The following is a 24,524-nucleotide window of genomic DNA, read 5'->3' as shown; positions in this document are numbered from 1 at the left end:
ACACAAATAAACAGTTATCAGGGTTCGTACGGGTGCTGGAAATCCTTGAAAATGCTTGAAATTGTACGAGGTGTTTTCAAGGTTTGAAAAGTGCTTGAATTTTGGGAATGGTGCTTGAATTTGGGATAAAGTGCTTGAAATTGTAAATGCTTTACTTCGATTTTTAGATTAAAAGAAAATAAAGAAGTCGGAGCGCGCTTAATTGCTTCGCTTTTACATAAAACAGCTCCGCTCCGGCCTTCCCGCGCTATGCGTGTGACCGGCAAGTGTTTTTGTTACGTGTGTGACCTGGGCATTCTGATGAGTGATAGATGACAGTATGCCAGGATGTTGCCGTTTCAACGAGCGTTGGCTAGCAGAAGACAAATACAAGCCATGGCTAAGACGAGGGTCAAGCCCAAGAGTAGCCTCCTGCAAAGTGTGCAAACATAACGATGCGAGAGTCTGCGCTGACGAGCCACACACCCCACGAAAGGTACGCCGTAGTAGAGCATTTTAGATTAACGTTGCATGCAAATTACATGACACTTTTCTCTGTGCGCGGTAAAACAAGCTCGCCAAAATGGCTTCACTAGTCTGGCAGTATTTTAAGTGTCCAAAAATGACAATAAAATAGCGGTATGCAATGTGTGTGAAGCAGAAATCCTGCAGCTCCACCCGCTGTGACGGACCGGTGAGCGGAGCAGAACACACATTAAGAGTTAGACCTAACACACGTAGCTATTTTATCTACCTCTGGAACAAGCTAAACTAGTTATAAATATATTTATTCTTCACTGTCGGGTCACTCATTACTGGATCAGTGAGCTGCAGGAGAGAGAGAGAGAGAGAGAGAGAGAGAGAGAGAGAGAGAGAGAGAGAGAGAGAGAGAGAGAGAGAGAGAGAGAGAGAGATTCGAGTAGAGAGAGTAGAGAGAGAGAGAGAGATAGAGAGAGAGAAGTCTAAGCAGAGAGTAGATCGAGTAGAGCTATAGAAGAGATATAGATCGCTCGAGCACTCTATCGAGCTTCTCTATCTCTCTCTCTCTCTCTCCCTCTCTCTGCTCTCTCGCTCTCTCTGCTCTCTCTCTCTCTCTCTCTCTCTCTCTCCTCTCTCTCTCTCTCTCTCTCTCTCTCTCTCTTCTCCTCGCTCTTCTCTCTCTCTCTCGCTCTCTCTCTCTCTCTCTCTCTCTCTCTCTCTCTCTCTCTCTCTCTCTCTCTCTCTCTTCTCGCTCTCTCTCTCTCTCTCTCTTCTCTCTCTCTCTCTCTCTCTCTCTCTCTCTCTCTCTCTCTCCTCTCTCTCTCTCTCCTCTCTTCTCTCTCTCTCTCTCTCTCTCTCTCTCTCGTCTCTCTCCTCTGCTCTCTCTCTTGCTTCTCTCTCTCTCTCTCCTCTCTCTCTCTCTCTCATCTCTTCTCTCTCTCGCTTCTCTCTCTCTCTCTTCTCTCTCTGCTGCTCTCTACTCTTCTTCTCTCTCCTCTATTCTCTCTCTCTTCCTCTCGCATCTCTCGCTCTCTCTCTGCTTATCTCTCTCTCTCTTTCTCGTCTCCTCCTCTCTGCTCGCTGCTCTCTACTCTCTGCCCTCCCCTCCCGCCCCCCCACCCATGGGTTATGTGGGATGGAATTGCTACCTTCCTTCTTTATCTGGGCTTGGGACTGGCAAAGTGACCCAAAGAGACACACTGGGTGTTTCTCAATCGCGAGTACGCTTGCTTGGTAGCACATGTCTGCCAAGCATCTTGCTTCAGAAGCGAGGCAAGAATACTTCCTGGCATTCCGAAAACGAAGAGTGGAACACGCTAGCAAGTGTGCAGGTGTGCGTCATATGAGAGGCCCCGCCTTACATTTTCCGCCACAGATTTGGGGAAATTGGTCCGTGCGCAAAGCATTGTGGGGATTTTAAGACCGCAGAGTCTACTCATGTGCAGCCTCGATATTTCTCCAAACGGAGTTCGCCGGGCTCGGTAGATTTCCAAGTATGCTGGAGATTGGAACAGTACTTCGGCGGCACTCGATGACGTAGTATGCTTGAAATAGTGGCTCTGAAGCAGCTTTACTCGAGATTGAGAAACACCCACTGCAAGCCAGGGCGAGATCAGCGATGGCTTTGCGCATGCACGATTAATATAGTCTGGACGCGTAGTGTGTCTCTCTTGGGTCACTTTGCCACCTCTCTGCTCGAGTGTAGCTGCTGCGCGAGGCTGCCTGTGAGTGCTTTGAGACGGCAGAGGGGCTCAGCACCCGCTGCTCGTTGAGGAAAGTAACTGCGTAACAATTACATGCTATCACGTCAGATTCTCCAAACACCAGAAAGTCTCCAATAACACCAGAAAATGTAGCTGAATTTGTCGCTAGTCGCTTTTGACAAAAAAGAAGAAGCCGGAGGGTTTGGAAAGTCCCCAAGTTGGCAACACTGAATGGAAGATCCCCATAGGCCCCGCCCACTCGATCGGATCGGCGATTGGTATAGGCCGATACTGATTCCGGCGATCGGCCCCAAAATGGGCGATCGGAGCATCCCTAATAATTATATATGATATGTTTTATAATGATTGATCATTAAAGTGTTATCAAAGCTGGTAAAGGTGCAGCTAGTTTGAATGACTTTGTATACTGCAGGGTAGCTTGTGAATTTACTCCAGGTGGAACTAAAGTCTGATTTAACACTTGATTATATTTCACATCATTGATCCACATCTGTAAAGTAACTAAAGGTATTAAATACATGTAGTGGAGTAAAAGTACACCATTTACCTCCGACTTATGTTTACTGCCAACCTAAAAGTACCTCAAAAATAGTAATCAATAATGTATTGAAAAGTTATTTGGCTGATTGTTTTATATTGGCTCAGCCAGGTTATATGGGATGCCCAGTCTACGTACAGATGGGTCACTCATTTTGAAATATTAAACTTCGTTTTCTTTTCTTTAATTTTTCATCCTCATGTAGAATGCTATTATGAAACACACATTTGGTTGTTTATAGCATAAAGAACATCTGATTTAATGTGAGGTAGGGAAATAATCATTTGAGTATGAGTCAGAGTTCCCGTTAGAATATTTTTTCGCCGGTCAAAATGTCCGTTAAAGTTGAAATCTTCCGGACAAAAGTAGAAAAGTGCCGGTCAAAGGTCTTCTTTGTTATTTATTGAGCTTTAAAACAAATTGACATGATTCGATATTAAACAAACTAATTATAGTAGATTAACTACATTATTCAAAAGTGTACAGTAATTTACAATAACACGGAGCGCTCTCTCCCTCTCCTGACAGCCCGCCAGTACCATGCAGCTCGTGGATCAGTAATGAGCAGTGTTGGGACTAATGCGTTACTGTAACGCAACTACCTTTTGCGGTAACTAATAACGTTACTAGTTACCTATTCCCATTCAGTAACGCCGTTATAGTTACTGTGATTTAAATGGGTGCGTTACTGCGTTACATTATGTGATCCAACTGAACCGAATCTCCCTGCGGATGTAACTTACAGGCGAATACAGTGATGTCCTCTCACAGTACCATGGAAAAGTGAAAGTGACCAGAGAGGAGTGATGATTGGTTAACGCGGGGTAACATTTCAGGGTAAGCCAATCAGAGACAGAGTTGGGCGGGTCTTGCCTTATGGCGAAAATACACAGACACACAAACACTTGCTAACACACACACATACACGGCAACGCCCACCACCAGCACACACACACACAATGGCAGATGCAAGTATCAGCGAGAGCAGCAGCGCATTTACAACTTGGAGATATAACCACTATTTTCAATTTGTGGGGATAAAGGACGCAAAAAATATTTTACGGTCAAATGTAAACTGTGTGCAGAACAGAAAGCATTGTCCACATCGAATAACAGCAATGCCAATCTCCTGAAGCACCTAACTAATGTACATGGGGCTATAAAACTAGTCTTACTGTGCCACAGAACAACACAAAAACTTGTATTTTTATTGTTATTATTTTTAAAGTAAAGTAACTTGTTACTAGTTACTTTTATAATTTAGTAACTAATAAAGTAACTAGTTACTTTTTTGAGAGCAATAACTATAACTATTACTAGTTACTTTTTTAAAGTAATTTGCCCAACACTGGTAATGAGTGACCCGACAGTAAAACTAAACATATCTATAACTAGTTTAGGTAGTTTGAGAGGTAATTAAAATAGCTACGTGTGATATTCTAACCTGAAGTGTGTGTTTTGTTCCGCTCACCGCTGCAGGTGATCATGCAGAGCTGCGTGTCGACTCGTCAGCAGCAGCTGATCTCTCTCCCGTCAGATTAGACTTCACTCGTGTTTATGTCCATATCGATCAGATCTAGCTAGTTCTAGCTAATGATATGACTACCTGCTTATTAAAAGACACCTAAACAATAAGCGTTGCTATGCAACCGGGTGAGGCCACAAAGTATAGCGCAGCAGCATTATGCATTTGTTTACATGCCCACCGGAACCCCGAGGCATTACCAACAGATCAACGCACAATCAAACCATACAGGACATCTCTTTCTCCACATTAAGTGTTAGACATTAGAATTGACTATTCTTGTCTGTCACATACTCTTCTTGTCTGTCACATAAGTGGCGCAACTGAAGCGGTATTGCGCTAAAGGGGAAATTATTTTGACCGGACATTTTGACTGGAGAGATTTAGATTTGCCGGTCTTCAGCATATTTTACCGGTCATAGTCCGGTAATTACCGGCTAACGGGAACTCTGGTATGAGTATATAAATATGTAATTTACAACAGCTGTAAGCTGCAAGCTTGAAAAGCTTGAAAATGCTTGAAAAGTGCTTGGATTTGACTTTGGAAAAGGTGTAAGAACACTGAGTTATAAACAAACTGCTTTATTAAAAAATAAAATATGATCTATATACATAAGATATATAAGATGTGAGAGCTGGTGTATCAGGTCAGTCCGATTCCCTGAAACTGTGGCAGGCAGAGACAAACTGTCCTGCAACAATGCAGCTCTCTTTATATTCCCCCAGGAGTTCTTTTTTCTTTTTCATTTTCATTTTTAAATATTTGAGGATGCTTATGGTTGAGTTTTGGGAAGAATTGTTTCCGTATAGCTTCAAAAGTTGGGCATTTTGTGAGGAAGTGCTGCTCTGTCTCCACAGCAGTTCCTCCTCACTGTTGGCATGATCGCTCCTCTTTTGGCAGCCATGTTTTCTTGTACCTGCCTGTTTCTATGGCCAGGCTGTGTCTCTCTCTCTCTCTCTCTCTCTCTCTCTCTCTCTCTCTCTCTCTCTCTCTCTCTCTCTCTCTCTCTCTCTCTCTCTCTCTCTCTCTCTCTCTCTCTCTCTCTCTCTCTCTCTCTGTCTCTGTCTCTGTCTCTGTCTCTGTCTCTGTCTCTGTCTCTGTCTGTCTCTCACCTGTCTCCCTCTGTCTCTCTGTCTCTGTAACTGCATGTTTCTATGGCCAGGCTGTGAGCACTTACGGCCCGTCCACACAGCAGCATTAAAAAAATCTTGGAGGTGGGCGTATCTGAAGCTTGGGGATTTTTTGCGAGCAAGTCACCAACAACCAATCACATGAATCTCCCGCCCCCGACATACGAAGCAAAAAAGTTTGAAGTAAACTGGATATAAACTCCCCAAACAGGCGAAAACCTACCTGTTCTGTCCTTGATGTGTGTTTTTGGTGTATATCTGTCGTGTATGTGTTTTCTTGGCTGTGTTTTGGCACCACCTTGTGGTGGTTGTTTGACACTGCTGCTTTCTAGTGGTTTATTCGATTCCTGTTGCTCCACGTGTAGCTTGGGTTGTTTCATGAACGGACGTCTGCTCTCCATGGGCTGTGCTTCGTATTTCCCGCTGGTTCACGCATCGTCTGTGAGTGTTATTGTCCGACAGACTGTGGCTTCATGGGAATATGTTGTATGTAAAATGTTTATGTTTGTAGGAATGCAGTGAGTATTCTTTGCGGCTAAGCTACTAGCGGCTAGGCTGATTAGCTTCTCAGTTTGTGCACCGTAGCTCATTGTGTGAAGTATTCTGTCTATTTAGCTCGTCAGTCGGGCAGTCAATAATAAACTGTTATGTCTGTATTATCTTTACAGTTTCACCAAGTAAAGAGACTTCAGTAAAACTGACAACTGTGCTGGAGTTTTCTTTCAAACGGTTTAACTGGATGGATAGCTAGCTCAGTGCTAGTGAGACCCTTACAGTGAAAAGACGGCATTACAGCCAGCTCCGGGGACGGAGACAGGCTTCCTACGGAGCGACACCAAGAGCTAAGTGGCTAACTCAGTGCATATGTACAGCCTTCACGCCAGCTTATCTCTTCATCCACGTTATTTAATTCACAACCCAGCCATTATGGAAGAAAATGACAACATGGATAAAATAAGTGTAAACGCACACTCTGTGCACACACGTGCGTCGCGCTCATCATCCAGCTCAAAGGCTAATTTAGCACTGGCTATGGCTATGGCAAGGGCTGAAGCAGCACAGGCTAGAACATCACACTCTAAATGGGAAATTGAGCTAAAAGTCGAGCAAGCACGCATTCAAGCTACTCTTGATGCATTAAAGGAAGAAAAGGAGAAAGATGCTGCCATAGCTGAAGTAACAATGTTGCAGGCTGGTTTACTAGAGCTTGATGTTGAAGAGGCCAGCAGAGGCTCTAATCCAGTGTCTCAACACTTTATGTACCAGCGCACCGCTGCTTATGTGAAAGAGCAAACCAGCAGAATAGGTGGATCGCCTAGCAAAATTAGTGACATTGTTGCCCCCATAGGCCCACACCTAAATGAACCATCACAACATAGTAAAGGAGAGGATGTTAAGCCTACACAGTCCTACTCACTTAAAGGCCTTGCTCAAACACAAGCTGCTGTTTCTACCCAAACTACGCCTCACCACACATTAAAGGCTCCTCGACCTGGTACACCAGCACCGCCGTGGACTCTCAATAAGCAGTCTCCATTCTCTGCTTATCAGCCTAACCAAGGTACGCCCTATGAAGCCAGTTACCACAACCCTCAAACAACTAACGATCTGGCTAAATATCTTGCCCGCAGTAACTTAGTGACATCAGGCCTCACAACATTCGACGATCAACCAATGAATTATTGGGCTTGGAAAACGTCCTTCCTAAGTGCTATTGCTGGTCTGGATCTGTCTGTTGGAGAAGAACTCGACCTGCTCTGCAAATATCTGGGAAAAGAGTCATCAGATCAGGTGAGGAGAATCAAGGCCGTCAACATCAGACACCCTGACGCTGGACTAATGATGGCCTGGGAGAGGCTTGAGGAAATATACGGCTCACCTGAGGTCATTGAACAGGCTCTCTTTGACAAGCTAGAAAGCTTCCCCAAACTGACCAACAAAGACCCAAAACGACTCAGAGAGTTAGCAGACCTGCTGTTAGAGCTTGAGGCTGCTAAGAGAGATGGCTCCCTCCCAGGTCTGTCATATTTGGATACTTCCAGAGGGGTTAAGCCCATCATCGAAAAACTCCCATACAACATCCAAGAAAAGTGGATATCTTATGGTTCAAGATACAAACGTGATCATCAAGACAGTTTCCCACCTTTCTCTGTCTTTGCAGACTTTGTTCGTACAGAGGCAAAAGCTCGTAATGATCCCAGCTTCAACCTCTCCACGACAGTTCCTATGGAGAAAAAGAGTACGTGGGAGAAATTCACGAAGATGCCTGTATCTGTTCACAAGACACAAGTGTCGTCTGCTGACAGATATGAAAGCAGAGAGGATAAGAAGCTAACAGACCCAAACAACCATTGTCCTCTACATAAGAAACCACACCCTCTGAAGAAATGCAGAAGCTTTAGAGAAAAGAGTCTAGAGGAACGCAAACAGCTCTTAAAGGAACATTCCTTCTGCTTCCGGTGCTGCTCCTCTACTGGTCATCTCGCCAGAAACTGCACGGCTGAGGTGAGATGTATAGAATGTGGGAGCACGGGTCACGTGTCAGCATTACACCCAGGACCAGCAGTCTGGAAACCTAAGCCCTCTCCTCCCTCTTCAGAGCACGGCGGGGAGGAAGACAAAGAAGACCATCAGGTCACATCAAGGTGCACACAAGTGTGTGGTGAAGGTGTTAGCGCACGAGCATGCTCAAAAATATGCCTTGTAAGTGTGTATCCAGCTGGTCGCTCGGAAGAGGCCAAGAAAATGTATGCAATACTGGACGAGCAGAGTAATTGTTCCTTGGCACGCTCTGAGTTCTTCAATGTTTTCAAAATCACAGGGCCTTCCTTCCCTTACACACTGAAAACATGCGCTGGACTAACTCAGACAACAGGGAGAAGAGCTAGTGGGTTCACAGTGGAATCAGCAGACAAAAAGTTAAGCTTTCCTTTGCCTACACTTTTAGAGTGCAACCAAGTTCCCAACAACCGCTCCGAAGTCCCTACGCCAAATGCAGCTCATCACCATGCTCACCTGAAGTGCATCGCCGACGAAATACCACCTCTCGATCCTAACGCTGACATACTCCTCTTGCTGGGCAGAGACATTCTCAGGGTCCACAAGGTCCGTGAGCAGATAAGTGGTCCAGACAACACACCGTTCGCCCAAAGGCTGGACCTGGGATGGGTTGTCGTTGGTGACGTGTGTCTAGCAGGTGCTCACAAACCACTAGAGGTGAACAGTTACAAGACGTCTATCTTGGAGAATGGTCGTACTAGCCATCTGCAGCCATGCAACAACCAAATCAAGATAAGAGAAATCTTCAATCAAGCCCCTGACTACACACATCATCCAGCACTGACCTCTAAGTTCAGCACAGCAACACATGATGCAGACAGTCTGGGTCAAACCATCTTCACGCGAACTGCCAACGACCACAAACTAGCCCCATCCGTAGAAGATATGAAGTTTCTTAAGATCATGGAAGCAGAGTTTCATCAAGACAGCTCGAAGAGCTGGGTGGGACCACTACCTTTCCGGTTACCAAGACAGAGGCTGCCTAACAATAGGAAACAAGCACAAGATCGTTTTGCCTCATTGAGACGCACGCTGGAAAAACGGCCACAGATGAAAGCCCACTTTCTAGAGTTCACAGCAAAACAAATACGGTCTGACTGCGGCACTAACTTCGTTGGCGCTTCTCGAGAGTTGCAAATGAAGACTACAGATCCCAGTGGCAACAACGTGGAGAAGTACCTGAGCACGCAGAACTGCACATGGGTGTTCAACCGGCCACATGCGTCCCACATGGGTGGGGCATGGGAACGGATGATTGGCATCGCTCGTCGCATTCTTGACTATCTGCTGCTTGAACAGAAGAAGTCTTCTTTGACGCATGAAGTTCTGCTTACGCTCATGGCTGAGGTGACAGCAGTCATCAATGCTAGACCTCTCATTCCAGTATCTTCAGATCCAGAGTCACCTCTTATCCTCACCCCAGCAATGCTCTTGACCCTCAAAACAGGCTCTACACCACCTCCTCCAGGTAACTTTGAAGAGGCAGACCTCTTTAAAGAGCAGTGGAAGCAAGTTCAGAGCCTGGCGGACACCTTTTGGAGTAGGTGGAGAAAAGAATATCTCAAGACTCGTCACAAGTGGCGGTCTAAGAGGTCCCTGAACTTAAGCAGAGGGCGTCCGAAAAAATAAATAATTCGAGAGAAGATCGAGAGTTTCTATCGCTTAAAATGACTATAGGGAAAAAGGACAAGGACATCCCTCTGTTGGAGGGGCAAAGGAGTCTGGTGGGATTATTTTCGGAGTATTGAAGATCTTTTCCCCGACATCGGCGGTGCCTGCCACAGGACAACACGGTGCCTGCCACAGGACAACACGGAACGTGCGCGATTTGGACGCGATGAGCGCGGAGCTCGCGCGTGAACTGAGGCTCCGTGATAAACTGTGGTAAAATGACTAAAAAGAGCCGGAATTCCCATCACTAACGTAAAGAGATAGTATCTAACAATACCCCCCATGTTTCTAAGCGGCTCCCGAGGGATGTCATCCAATAACGAAGAGCACAGATGGCTTGGTGTATTCGTAGGAGGCCGATCGCATTGTAGCTCTAGCATAGCCTCGCGGCTGTAGCAGCGTAGAGGCCGGGGCTCCTCGCCATACCTGTTCGTGCTGTCACTCAGGTGTGTCTTGGAAAGTTGTATGGCCAGGCATGGTCTGCAGAAGGTAAATGTAATCCACAGGATCAAAAGCATGGTCTCTCAAAATGACGTTTCATAAAGACACGACAAAGTTTAGACAATACTTAGACCAAAAAAAACACAAGACGAACGGAGCATACTGAGACTCGCGGTGACAGGATGCCGTCTCCCTCTGTCTCCTGTATACCAGAGGTGGAAGTCATACATGTGCAAGTCCCAAGTTACTGGGGTGTGTGTGTGGGGGGGAGGTTTTCCTTCTATAAAACAGCTGCGGGCAGCAGATACTGTGAGTCGCAGACATGAATACATAGGTCAAGGCAGACTGGTTCACAGACTCTCCTGTTTTGCCGATCCGGTGCTTGAACAAATAACTCTACACCCCTACACAAGTCAAGTCTTTTTATCAATGTTAGTCAAGCAAGTCTCAAGTCAAAAAATATGCAAGTCAAGTCATGTGACTCGAGTCCCCCACCTCTGGTATATACTGTGGTTAGAATGTTGCTGTATCAAATATAATACAAATATAATAAACCCAAACAGTTGATAAGTAGTATTTTGTTAACTCAAGGTTTATACTAAGTGAGTTTTTATTGTTAACTTGTGTATTCATGCTTTTTAGATCAACTTTCTCTCTTTCTCTGTCCGTCTGTTCTAGAAACCGAAAGGAAGAGAGAGACGTCACAGCTGTCAGCAATGTGACAAATCGTTTACAACATCTGTACATTTAAAGCGCCACCTGCATATTCATACTGGAGAAAAAACGTACAGCTGTGAAGAGTGTGGGACAACTTTCACTAGATCAGATGCTCTCAAAATACATCAACGTATTCACACGGGAGAAAAAACGTACAGCTGTGAAGAGTGTGGGACAACTTTCACTAGATCAGGTCATCTCAAAATACATCACCGTATTCACACTGGAGAAAAACCGTACAGCTGTGAAGAGTGTGGGACAACTTTCACTACATCAGGTTCTCTCAAAATACATCACCGTATTCATACTGGAGAAAAACCGTACAGCTGTGAAGAGTGTGGGACAACTTTCACTCAATCAAGTCATCTCAAAAAACATCAACGTATTCACACGGGAGAAAAACCGTACAGCTGTGAAGAGTGTGGGACAACTTTCACTACATCAGATTCTGTCAAAACACATCAACGTATTCACACGGGAGAAAAACCGTACAGCTGTGAAGAGTGTGGGACAACTTTCACTACATCAGGTCATCTCAAAATACATCACCGTATTCATACTGGAGAAAAACCGTACAGCTGTGAAGAGTGTGGGAAAACGTTCACTACATCAAGTGATCTCAAAATACATCAACGTATTCATACTGGAGAAAAACCGTACTGGTGTGAAGAGTGTGGGAAAACGTTCACTACATCAAGTAATCTCAAAATACATCACCGTATTCATACTGGAGAAAAACCGTACAGCTGTGAAGAGTGTGGGAAAACGTTCACTTCATCAAGTAATCTCAAAATACATCACCGTATTCACACGGGAGAAAAACCGTACTGGTGTGAAGAGTGTGGGAAAACGTTCACTACATCAAGTCATCTCAAAAAACATCTTCGTGTTCACAAAGGAGAAAAACCATAGTGGTTTTAAGAGTGTGGGAAAACTATGAGAGCCAAGCTAGCTGTGTCCTCCTCCTGATGTCCTGAGAGCTGTAGTTATATAGTCTCATTGAAATAAAGCTTATTTCATTCAAATGTGTCTTTTCTTCAGTGAGATATCTTTATGGATTTCCTTATGACTTGAGTCTGATTTTAAAAGTGGTTTAATATTTCTGAGTCTGACTCAAGCAACTTAAATGTTTGCTTTTGGGCAAAGTCATCTGAACATTGTGTACTGTGCAAGTAATGTGGCACTCTACCTTTGTCCCTATATTTAGATAAACAAATTAATCCCCATTATTGCATTTAATAATTCATATTTCACGACACACTGTTACTGTAGCACTGACCACTTTATTGTATAAAGTGCATTCAATTGAAAACACCATAGTGTTACAGTTAAATTATGTACAATTATAAATACAATGATGTACATAAAAGTATTTACATATAATAAATAGATAATTAACGCCTACAATATCAGAGAAATTAGAATGTAACAATTGCACTGATGGCTCTGTGTGTTTTTTGTCACCAATATTATATTTTAGTTTGCACTGCCTCCACGGCTATGGTTATGGCATGATAAATGTAAAGCGTCTTTGGGTTCGAGAAAAGCGCTATAAAAATCCAATTTATTATTATCATGATAAGGACTGCTCTGTATTCCTAAAGTTTGACCTTTCTGGCAAAATATTAAATTGATTCAGTATAAATGATGGCAACAGCATAAACTAAGGTGAACACAGGTAAAAAAGCTCAAGTGGATACAAATCAGATCCATGAAACACATTAACTTTTGTAGATCCCAGGATTTATTTTTCATCAGCAGGTATGAATCAAATGTTAGGGTATCAATGACTTCTTGTAAACTAACATTTGTTGTTATGCAAGTCAACAACAACAACGAGATCTCACTCCACTGCAGAAGAAGAACAGGAATGATCCAGCTATTGAACCCAGTTGGATTCTTTAGGACTTTTTCAGGTTCAAACCCCACTGCAGTCAGCATGTCGTTGTGTCCCTGGGCAAGACACTTCACCCCACAGTATTGAGTATGTAAGTCGCTTTGGATGAAAGCGTCTAAGAAGTAACATGTAATGTAATGTACATACAAGTATTTACACTTTTTACATTAAACAGCTAGTCCAAAATGCTGCTGCACGTTTGCTGACTGGCCACAAAAAGCGCGACCACATCACCCCTATTCTGGCCTCACTGCACTGGCTTCCAGTTCGGTTCAGAATTGATTTTAAAATCCTTTTATTTGTTTTTAAAGCACTAAATGGGCTGGCTCCGGCCTATATAGCTGAACTGCTCCAGCGCTACACCCCAGCCAGAGCTTTAAGGTCTGCTGACCAGCTGCTGCTGGTAGTGCCCAAGACCAGGCTTAAAACCAGAGGGCACCGAGCCTTCGCAGCAGCTGGCCCTAGGCTCTGGAACACTCTGCCCCTCCATGTGAGGTCGGCCCAGACCCTAGGGTTTTTTAAATCAAAACTAAAAACACACTTCTTCTCTCTGGCTTTCTAGTTAGAGCGGAGCACGACTCCTGACTTTTCCGTGTGTTTTATTTTTATTTTGTTTTTAAGATATATCTGTTGTAATTTATTGTCGTTTATTGTGATTTGTAGTAATGTGTTTTTATTACATGTACAGCACTTTGGCTCGACCAAAAATCGCTTTTAAATGTGCTATATAAATAAAACCTGATTTGATTACATTAATGACGTACATATGAATGAAAACTATTTGCAATATACATCAAATATAAAAGTCGACATGAAAAATAAACTTCACCCCAAATTGCTCCTGTGGGGATTGCCCACAGTATTGAGTATGTAAGTCGCTTTGGATAAAAGCGTCTAAGTAACATGTAATGTAATGTACATACAACTATTTACATTAATGACGTGCATATATTTACAATATACATAATAAATATAAAACAACATGAAAAATAAAAATGATAACACAGCAAGTTGAAAAACATTTAAATACTATTTACAATATTTACATAGCAACAGGTCATTGCTCCAACGCGTCAACAACAGCTGTAAAATGTTGGTAACTGTTGTAGACTGTGTTCTCCAGACCCTTTGATGAAGACATCCTCTTCACAGGGCAGAAGACTTTGCGCCTGTACTTTTTGGCCACAGCACGTGCACGACGGCAGCTTTTGAACCCGGGACACTTTGGCTCCTACTCCCGAGGGCTCGTCCATCCCCTTGCGCTTGTAAAGCGTAGACCTTGCCCAGGATGAGGGAATGCAATCGAGAGTAGTGGGGACAGACACATCAGCAGACGGGGTTGCCATGAACGGCAGGCAGTAAGGGCATTGAGGAGGGGCCAGCAATGGCTGGGGTTGGCTGACTGGCAGGCAGGATGGGGCCAGGGAAAAGGGAGGGCACAGGTCTGGCGATGGTACTGGTGGCAGGCAGTATGGGACGTCCAGCAATGGCAGGCACGATGGGCCTCGTGGAAGGGCCAGCAATCGCCCGGGTTGCTGCGGATGGAGAGGGGGAGGGCAAAGGGCTGGGGTTGGTGGCCGTGGCAGTGACACAGGTGGCAGTGATGTCTGAGGTTGTGAGACAGCCATGATCATGTCCCTCCTTCCCTTCAATGACTGGGTTCCTGCCGTGCTGGGTGTCGGTACATACTGCATCAGCGGGTAGTCTGGTGGAGGGAGGAGTGCTGGCTGGTGTGGCGCTGGAGGCAAGTGGGCAGAGGAAACGGAAGTCGTCTTTGAGAGCATCGCTGGCTGGTTGGTCGCACGCAGGTTGAGGAGGCGTTCTTGAGCGCGGATAAAGTCACGCACCGTCTTAATGTTTATCTTTGGCAGCGGAAAGCCTGCTTTAGACAAGACGGGATCGTCCACCAAAACCCGGTGCTGGATCCTCTCGTACGCCTTCAAGATACTGGTCTTCTCAGGGCTTGTGCGAGAACCCTGTGGTGACTTCAACCACAGCAGTTTCACCAGCGTGTACATAAGCCTGTTGTTCATTGCACTAATGTGCTGGTGCGTAGCGAATGCCCATCTTCACGCGCTGTATCACAGCAGCATCGACAAGGTTGTGCCGTTTAGTGCGGCAGTACCGGGTGTTGCCCCAGTGCGTTCTGTACAGCTGGTTGAACTTCTGCTGCTGTTTGTCGTGGTCCTCCACTGCATTCCAGGCAGTCAGGATCGCGTTCCTCTGCACGGTGCATTTTTTTTTTAATCGGCCCTCACTCAGTCAATTAAAAAAGTATAATGACTTAAAGGGGACCTATCAAATGCACTTTTGTACATCTTTTATACATGAATATGTGTCCCCGGTGTGTCAGGGAACTCACCAAGTGTCAGAAAACACAACCCTCTCTCTTTTCCTCCATACCCAAATCTCTAAAAACGGGGCTGCAACGGATCTGATAAAGACTGATACAGATTTGAAATTGTTCTGACGTCAGAAACAGGGAGCTCCGCCTATATGGCCAACTCTCCACCTATCAGGGGAATGAGAGGTTGCCGTGGCATGGTAACAGCATGGTAACATGACGCTCGTGCCACGCCCCCCTCCTTTGCAGGGGGGCGTGGTCAGCTGCAGCTCATGCAAAGACAGGGCTGGAGGAGAGCAAAATAGAGCAAAATGAGGCATGGCTAAAATGCATGATCTGTTTGGTATTTTGAAAAAAAAACTTCACAGACATGTTTTATATAGGTATGGCCCTACAATATATTATTCAAATATAGCATGATAGGTCCACTTTAAGTATAATAAACTTCTGCTTGTCTTATATTGTACTTCTTAAATATATATGTTCAAATATATTACACAGTATTCATGTGCTAATGAGCCCAATTTTCAATTAAATTCAGTCAATTAAAGTTGAAAACATCTTCTTGCAAATCTTATGTTGATAAGAAAAAAGCCCAATAACAAATGTACATAACAACCTTGAAATATACCCTTCATATTTTCTCTTATCATAATCAATCTGAAGCTTCTGATTTAAGGAATGAGCTGCCAACACAATAAATGAAACCCTCTGCAGAGTGTTGTATTTTTCTGTAAAAAGTCCCCTCTAAGTTTGTTAGAAAACACAGCGGTTTCTGAGGGTGTTTTTCACACGGCAGGAGATGAGTGATGACCAGCTTCTATGTTCCTCTATCTCATAAACAGGTGGGAAATATAACCAGCAGAATGTACTGGTCATAATAAGTGTGGTTTATTCACTGACATTTCCTGTGTGAAGTGGAAGTTGGGTGAGGTGATACACACACTCCTCCCTGCTGCCTCCTCCAGCTGCTGGCCTGTTCACACATCTGTACTTGACTCCCTCCCAGGCTGATGCTCACTGTCTTGAATCTCCTCGTAGATCTGCTCAGGTTCAGCTTCGTCATCGTTGGGGGTTCTCTTTTCTCTGTTTTTGAAGAAGTGTCTGAGGGTTATGATCCCCAGAAGCCAAAGCAGCCACAACAGCTACTCGTACGCGTATTTGCCAAAAGTCAGATGGTCGTTGGTTCTCTGGTTCTGCAGTGGTTCCCTCCTGTCCTGAGTCAACACCCTGTCCCTTGTTTCTCTGTGTGACTGGTTTGAATCCAGCTTCAGGATCCACCATGTTGAGATCCTTCATTACTTCCAGATATATCCGGTAGTTATTACACAAATACATTCTTTCAAGATCGGTCGTAACATTTTCTATCACCAGTGAATTATCTGATCTGAAAGCAAAGCGCTTGTCAATGATGTTCACTTTGCCATTTTCTATAGTGACAAGAGGCAGAGTTTTACCATTACCATCCTTATACAAACTCCATTTTACATCTCCTTTCTTATGAGGACAGGGCAGTGTAGCCTTCATGCCCGGCAGCGCTGCTATTTTTTCAGGAACAGCTGAAAAGCAAAAAGCAGAAAGAAGTTACACATGTATGGACCCAACAGCCTTGACAAGCTGGACAATTGATTTGCTCATGGTGGTTTTAATTTATAGTTTTTCTATATTTAGAAAAAAAAACAGGCAAACCTAAGAAACAAGTTACATTTTTGTCCGTGCTACATTCTACCGAAAGAGCCTGTTAACTCAAATGTTTTCATTATTTTTCTTTTTCATATTATGCTCATTTTCAGGGTCACATTTGTATTTTGTACGTCTACTGTAATGTGATGCTTTAATGTTCAAAAAGCTCTTTCCCAGAGAAACGGCCCCTGGAGGGAACACAGGGATTTCAGCCTCTGCAGACCATTTACATGCACACAAACCTGTATAACACACTACAGGAAAGGGAGAACCCCAAAAAGCAGAATAGAGCCCCTTTAAGCTACTAAACAAAAGATTGTAAACTAAAACACTTTTTCAACATATCACAGAGTAAAACTTGACATGTCTTTGACTTGATTTATATTATTCATTTCAATGTCGAATCATCCAGATTCATGAATATTTTAATAGATATTCTTACCTGTATAGCTGATAGAGAAGCATGCAGCGAGCAGCAGGAAGTAGAGACAAAGCAGCATCTCTGCAGCTGGTGAACTCTGCTGTGTCAGATACAACTTAGTCTTCTTTTTAATCTAAGAGGAAGTTATGAGTAATATGGCTGGGGGTCGAAAAGATCTTGAGTGATTGGCTGTTTTATACCGTGGGGAGTTTCTCTGCGCAGTACAGGGAAAGGTTGAACTAATCAGATCTTAAAGGTCCCATGTCATGGCCATTTCTACTGATCATATTTCCATTATTGAGGTCTACTAGAATAGATTTACATTGTGCAATTTTCCAAAATCACATTGGTTTCTCATACAGCATATCTGTATAGTATGTGTATTCACTCTCTGTCCTAAACGGCTTGTTGGAGCCCCTGCCCCCCCCCCTCCCTGTGAGCCCAGTGTGCTCTGATTGGTCGGGACGTTGCGAGGCTCATTGCTGCTCGCCGCTGCTGCGAGGAGCGGACAGGTTTCCGGGTTGGCGATACAGCGAGAACAAGCAAAACTCATCCTGAGCACACACAAACACTCACAGCCGAAGTAAAATCAATAAGTGTGGCTTGATATTGAGTAAGAAAAAGGTTTATAACGCTGTGAGATTGGGTCTGCGGAGAGCATTTCTCCGCGATCCCAACAGTCTATTACCAGTATTCAGGGAGCTGCAAGTGGCCAAGGGATCCTGAAAATGTATTCCTCCTTTCATGACATGGATATAGTTATATACGCTTTAATATCTTGCCATTTTGATTAGTGCAACTCCTTACAATAGGTATCATGCATAATTCTTGCTCCCCTCTGCAGCTGGTCAAAAATGATTGGGGTATAATAATAATAATAATAATAATAATAACTTGGATTGATTTGCCTTTCAAGAAACCAAAGGACACATGGACTCCCTGTTAGTTAGCCAAGGGATCCTGGTGTGTGAGGTGCTCCACGGATTGGTTCATTTGGGCCAATCCGGTCATTTGTTGTTGATTTGGGTATTCACACGTCACAGAACCCAGGAAGCAAACAATGGAAAATGAGAAATCTCCAACGAACGCCAGTACCTATCGAACATCCTCCACCCACATGCCCCACTGCGGTCTTCAGACTCTGGCCTGCTTACCACCCCCTGCACCAAACTGCGAACCTTCTGGGACAGAGCCTTCAGCGTGGCAGCCCCCACCCTCTGGAACGCTCTCCCTGCGGAGATCCGCAACATCCCCACACTTGACACCTTCAAAAGGGCCCTCAAGACCCATCTGTTTACTAAGGCCTTTGGCCCCTAAATCTATCTTTTGTTTTGTCTGTCTGACTGCCTTTTGTTTTGTTATGTTTGTTTTTGCCCTATTCTTCTTTGTTAAAGCGACCTTGGGTCCCATGAAAGGCGCTATATAAATCCAAGCTATTATTATTATTAACGAGGCGTTCTGGGGCAGCACAGACAGGTCTTTTCTGTGTAAGAGTTTTACTCGCTACAGGGTGTCCTTTGAGGGTTTTTGACTCTGCAGACCGTTTACATGCAGAAAAACCTATACACACAAGGGGACGGGTAATAACCGCAAAAGCATGACATGGGCCCTTTAAAACGACGTTTTCTTCTGTCACTGTGAGAAAGGACATCTGCTGCTGAAATATTTAATAAAGTGATTTGCACCATTTCTCTTTCACTCAATTTGACTGAAATTAGATCTACAGTTAGTCTAACCATTGAATATTATTATACTGTATACATGTTTTTTTCAGTACAGCTTAACCATGTAGCACATATGTACAATGTGCACATATTGTACTCACACTACCCCACTGCATTCCTTAGATCATGGGCGTAGGAAGCATCCTGAATGTGGGGGGGACATTTTTAACGGGGGGTGTGGCAAGCCCCCAGGAAGTGCGCCGGACTCAGATGAAAATATTCGTGCTGGCCAAACGGCGGTACTACACTTCCTTTTGGTTGCCAGGCCTGGAAACACTTTTTCCCATTGACTTACATGGGGAAAGAGTGGTCTGTAAATCGTAGGATAATTTTTTTTAAACTAAATAAACTACCCAGTATGAACACTTGTATAGCCCTTATTAAAAACATTCGTTCCTCAAGTTGTAAAAATGTGCTAATAACGTTATTCTGTGAGTTATTTCCCTCTGCATTATGAACGCGCATCTAACCCACGGGACCGCGCCGCCCGGCACGTTCATGTTACGTGTTCAGCACTACATGCGTTTATCTTTACCCATGGATGCACAATAAGAACGGACCCATATCGCCTTACTGCCAGCCCACGGAGCTGTAATAATGGATATATTGCACATGTTTGCTGTAATTCATCATTTGTAAAATATTATACTACATGGGCTGTATGATTAAATCTTGTACCGTAAATGTTGTATTAAATAAAGTTAATATTACCGACGTAGATTAACGTCCCTGTAGCTTCTTATTGCACTAAGAAGCTTATTGCACTGTATATATATATATACATATATATATATATATATATATACATATATATATATATACAGTGCAATAATTCTTTCATGCTAAATTAAGCTCTGTTGCTTGGATATCACTAGATCCTGTTACAGCGTAATATAAAAGTACATAACGATTGATGTGTAAATTAGCATAATTACTAGCTAACCGCTAGCTGCTAACTGCCGCCTCGTTAATATCAAATCTATCATAATAACAAACCATTACCATGCTGTCATGAACGTGCGGTGCTGTTACGTGTACGCAAATTGACGTGCTTGATGTGAACGAGCATTTTGGGGGGCATGGTTAAAGTTGCGCATGCGCTATGAGCGCACATACGGGTACTTCTCAGGCATGCCGGGTAATCTGTGACGTTTCGCTCTCTCAAAAGTTGGGCCATTTTATCATCATGCGCGAATGAGCAACTCTCATAGGAATGAATGAGGCCCCGCCTCCCACGCTGTATCCAGTTCTTATTATACATCCATGGGGTGTGGGGGCGAAAAAAAATATAGATTTCCTGTATTCTGGTGCATTTTAACAGGTGGTTTGATACTTTTATGTGGCTATACTAGCATGAGGAAAATGATGGGTACATTTTGTAATTTCATCCAGTAGTAAAGAAAGGAAACATATTTGATTATTAATTCAGAGCCGTCTTTGAATTAATAAAAAGCAGTTTAAATGCCCATTTTTTGTACATTTATATACAACAATAATTATGTGTGAGTGCATTGAGAGATATTGTTGTGGAGAGTCATTTATATATAAATCGCAAAATACATTTGTGAATCCTTCTGTGAGCATTTATTAATATTGAGACTGATCTGACTCCATACAGATGTTAAGTTCACCTATGGTATCATTGACTTAAATGTTCAAATAAATGTTGCTCTTCTGTCTATATTGGTCATATGATGCCCCTTGACTGAAATGTTTCCTGTTCAATATCCCCACTGATTTCCTTAAAATCCTGGGATGAGAGTCCACATCACAATTTACTCTCAACTGTCATTTCCCTTTCATCACTCACCTCAGCAATGGACCTCTCTCCACTGTCCCTGTATTATGCCTCTGACTCACTCTCAAGTGCAGATGTCAAGAGAGGTGGTGAAGTGATAATTATTTATTGAGCAGTATACTCTTTCACATTGAATCATAACAAGTCATACTGAATGTAAATACAACTGACTCTAAAGTAAGTCGCAGTCTGTGACATTGGACATTTTGAAGACTCAAAGTCCCAAGCAGTAGGTAGAATATTCTATGTAATGTGCACAGAAAATAAATAGTTAACTGAATACTGGGATGGAAATAGCCTATAAGCACTCAGTAAAACATAAACACACACAAAAAGCTTCTGAATGATAAGAAGTATAATTAAAACATAATGCACATTACCATTTTGAGAGAGAGTACCTAAGTTAAAGAACTCGGAAAATAATCTCTTATCGAACTGAGGCTCCAGTAAAACACACTGACTGCGTCTCTACATGGACATCAGTAAGCCGTTTATGAGTATTATCCTGGTTATGATCATATTGGGGATATGGTGTTTACATGAGCACAGAGAGATCGGGTTATTCATGTTCCCTGTTTACATGATAAATATAGTAACCTGGCATTTCGATGCCTTTTTCTCATCTAAACTATTCAGTATTTGTATCTCTCTATCATGACATAAAGACGAAACTCCTCTCCAGAAGTGAGACGCCGCCATCACTGTTAACTGATTAACTGCTACCAGCTGATGACTTATTTTCCTCTTCTTTGAAAAAAATGTTCTTATGTCCATGTTGTCTGGGGGAGAAAACATATCAAACCAAGAGATCGTCAGCTTTGATTTTCGCTGTATTAACCATTTCCTGAACATTTGGTGTGTGTGCCTTACCTCCGCTACCGGCATCGCTTCATACAACAGATCTGGGGCCTCATTTATAACGCCTTGCGTATTGACGTAGGAAGGTTGCTTACGTAGTACAAAGCACAAAAATAGGTACATACATTTTCCGCCATTTTCCGATTCACAAAACATTGCGTACCGGCGAGGGAAGTGCGTACGGCACTCCCTACGCCTGTTTCCCTTTATAAATCACAATCGACTCGTAACGCCCATATTTGCCTATACACAACATATTCGAGGTGGTTTTAAATAGCATATCCGTATTTCTTTATTTCTCCAAGTTATGTTTTTGTGTGCACTGAGGAGTCTCAAACAGGCGTTTGTTTAATCATTTAAAGATTGGCTTTAATCAATGTTTGAAAATGAATTCTTCATATTTGATAAATGAGAGGTAACATTTTATTTATGGTATTATTTCCACATATTTCTCTCCATTCTTCCTTCTGCCAACGGTGTCGCAGTTTCTCGTCTCTCCCGTTTGTGTGCTTAGTGCGTACGCATGGGTTAGAGTTTGCGTGGAGGACAGCACATTTTCCCGTCAAGTTAGTATTTTATAAATCGCAAACATTGCGTAGAAACTGGCGCACGCCATTTTTTGAGCGTATATCCCTTTATAAATGAGGCCCCTGAGCTGTCCAACTATGACAACACTCCTTGAACATGCGCGCGCTATGTGAGAATCTGCCTTGGAACAAAGTAGCAGTGAAAACATGGTACGGAGTTTCATTGATTTGGGCATTCTCTCAATAAGCAAGTGGAATGGATTTCATTTGATAGTAAAGCACTGACACAGCGCTCTACAAAGTGCGGCGAGTGGATAGACCGATTCACGGACTTTCCACATAGTAAACGTGGGGGGGTCTAAACTAACCATTTGAAAAAGTGGGGGGGACTTGTCCCACCCTCATATAATGGCTGCGACGCCCATGCCTTAGATACTCTATTGATATACTGTATTATTCCTATTTTATTTCTACGGGTATACATACTGTATATTTCAACCATATTTGATGTAAATATTGCTATATTTGTTATTTTATTATAGTTTTCTTAAGATAGTTTTTTTTATCCGTGTTTAGACTTTTGTTTTATTTTATGTATGCACCAAAAACACAAAGATAAAAAGAAAATTCGGTATCTTTTATTTGTATTGTTGTCCCTGCGTGAACTCCCATCTGCTCTACCCTCATTACGTAAACTGGTATTTGAAACATCAACACGTCACTGCTTCTGGTTTTCTCAAAGTACATTTTCCGGCGAGAGGAAATGCTGTTCTTTAATCCAGACAATTATAGTACAACACATCGCCTACCCTAGCAACTAAACATAGTTGTTTAAATAAAATATATTATTTACACTCTGCAGTTGTTAATTAGCTCAGATGCTTCTAGGACTTGGTGGTGTTGGACGGCTGGCCGATCTTTGACAGATCCGCGAACGACACGTTGGCCGAGCCTCGCTTCGCTGGTTTAGCCTGAAAAAGAGAAAGAAACAAACTAAATGTAAACAATTAAATCACTTTTCTTGATGAAATATCTCCTCTGCTCACGCATCTGATGGATAAGACACAGCAGGGATTGTTTCTGATAAAGGTGCGTACATTTTTGGTTATTTGGAATAAACAGAAAACAAGTATTTGGCATATATACGAGGCAATAAACATTTGAAGGAATATCATAATGATGCACATACAGTTTGATAAAGACAGTTGAATTCTGGGAATTGTAGTACAAAAACACCAAACTAAAATGGCATTTTTCTGCTTCCTTTTATAGCACCATTTAAGTAGTCAAAAATTCATTTAAACTGCGACCATGTGCCAAAGTTTAGAGTATTTAGTATAACAAATCAATTATAATTCCAGTGTAAAATATTACATATAACTCAATGTACAACCCTGTCTCCTAGAAATTACGTTCCCACAAAACTAAACTGCATTCTCAAATACGTTTCGCAAGAAACGTATTTCCTTCCACGTTACGTTTGTTATGAACATATCTTAAATACGTTTATTTTCTACATATCTTCTAGAAACCTATTTTCTCACACATGACGTTTGTTATGAACGTATCTCAAATACGTTTGCTTTCTACCTATATTTGCCATTTCTTTTCTAGCTTATAATAATGATCATAGTAATTTATTAATATCATTTTAGAGCAAACTTATTTTCGCGCTGGCTGGCGGCTCACTGTTCAGTTGACCAAATCCGTTATTATGCTGGTTAATGGTTAATAATCACAATATTGTTTGTAGTCGTTTCATACAGCATTCTCAATTACGTTTAACAAGAAACGTATTTTGTCCCACGTTACGTTTGTTCTGAACATATCTTAAATACGTTTGCTTTCTACCTATCTTTGACATTTCTTTTCTAGCTTATAATAATGATCATAGTAATTTATTAATATCATTTTAGAGCACACATTTGAAATCGACGATCGGGCTTGATATCCTATGGTTAAATTAAAATCAGTAGGCGAGGCTGTAATTTCGCCAGCTGCGAGGCAGAAAATAATAGTTTTAACATGCCAAAAAGCTGCTGTGTCGTTTATTGCACCTCAAACATTAAAACAAATCCAGAGTTACGTGTTTCTGTACTTCCTCTAAGAAGAAAGGACAGTATACAACAGAAGAGCTCTGTGGCTTCAGGCTTGATCGCCGTTCAAATGACAGCTGGTTTCCCCAAAAGTGGGGCTGTAAAGTGACGTAGGAAAGATCATCAGCTCGCTGATTGGATGTTTTAGCCGCAATGCACGTCGGGATATGGTGTTAATGCGATATGAAATCCGAAAAAAAAATCAGAGTTTAGGATGGCCGAAGACACTACACTACCCATAATCCCCAGCTATCGTTTGGGACTACAGTCCCGTTGACAAACCCCGTGATTAATCTTCAAACTCTGGGATTGGATGTTGGAGTGGCAGTGCGCCAAGGTTACGCCGAGCGCCAAACAGCTCTTTGAAATGGAACGAAACCACGGCAGACTTTCCAAAACTGGACTCGAACG

The 24,524-nt window shown here is 42.8% G+C and overlaps 3 protein-coding genes across 4 annotated transcripts in view; all 3 read left to right on the top strand.

The window, feature by feature from the left end:
- LOC117481734 (E3 ubiquitin-protein ligase TRIM39-like) overlaps positions 1–24,524 on the top strand; it is a 937,572-nt gene that overhangs the window by 583,458 nt on the left and 329,590 nt on the right. The window lies entirely within an intron of this gene.
- LOC117481730 (zinc finger protein 664-like) overlaps positions 1–24,524 on the top strand; it is a 76,711-nt gene that overhangs the window by 12,940 nt on the left and 39,247 nt on the right. Inside the window, exon 4 of one of the 2 annotated variants that reach the window (XM_034129587.1) lies at positions 10,727–11,653. In XM_034129587.1, coding sequence (XP_033985478.1) covers positions 10,727–11,653 — 927 coding nt within the window. Of the gene's footprint in view, positions 1–10,726; positions 11,746–24,524 lie in introns of those variants that run through there. The other variant, XM_034129588.1, reaches the window with a different exon arrangement.
- Positions 5,357–10,383, top strand: LOC117481723. The gene is made up of 2 exons (XM_034129576.1): positions 5,357–5,818; positions 6,046–10,383. The coding sequence occupies exon 2, from the start codon at positions 6,242–6,244 to the stop codon at positions 9,563–9,565; it is 3,324 nt and encodes a 1,107-aa protein (XP_033985467.1). The 5' UTR covers positions 5,357–5,818; positions 6,046–6,241; the 3' UTR covers positions 9,566–10,383.

The sequence above is a fragment of the Trematomus bernacchii genome, unplaced genomic scaffold (genome assembly GCF_902827165.1).
Source record: "Trematomus bernacchii unplaced genomic scaffold, fTreBer1.1, whole genome shotgun sequence".
In the NCBI taxonomy this organism is placed as follows: domain Eukaryota; kingdom Metazoa; phylum Chordata; class Actinopteri; order Perciformes; family Nototheniidae; genus Trematomus; species Trematomus bernacchii.
The sequence above is the reverse complement of the archived record's forward strand: the minus strand, read 5'-3'. Positions and strand labels throughout refer to the sequence as shown.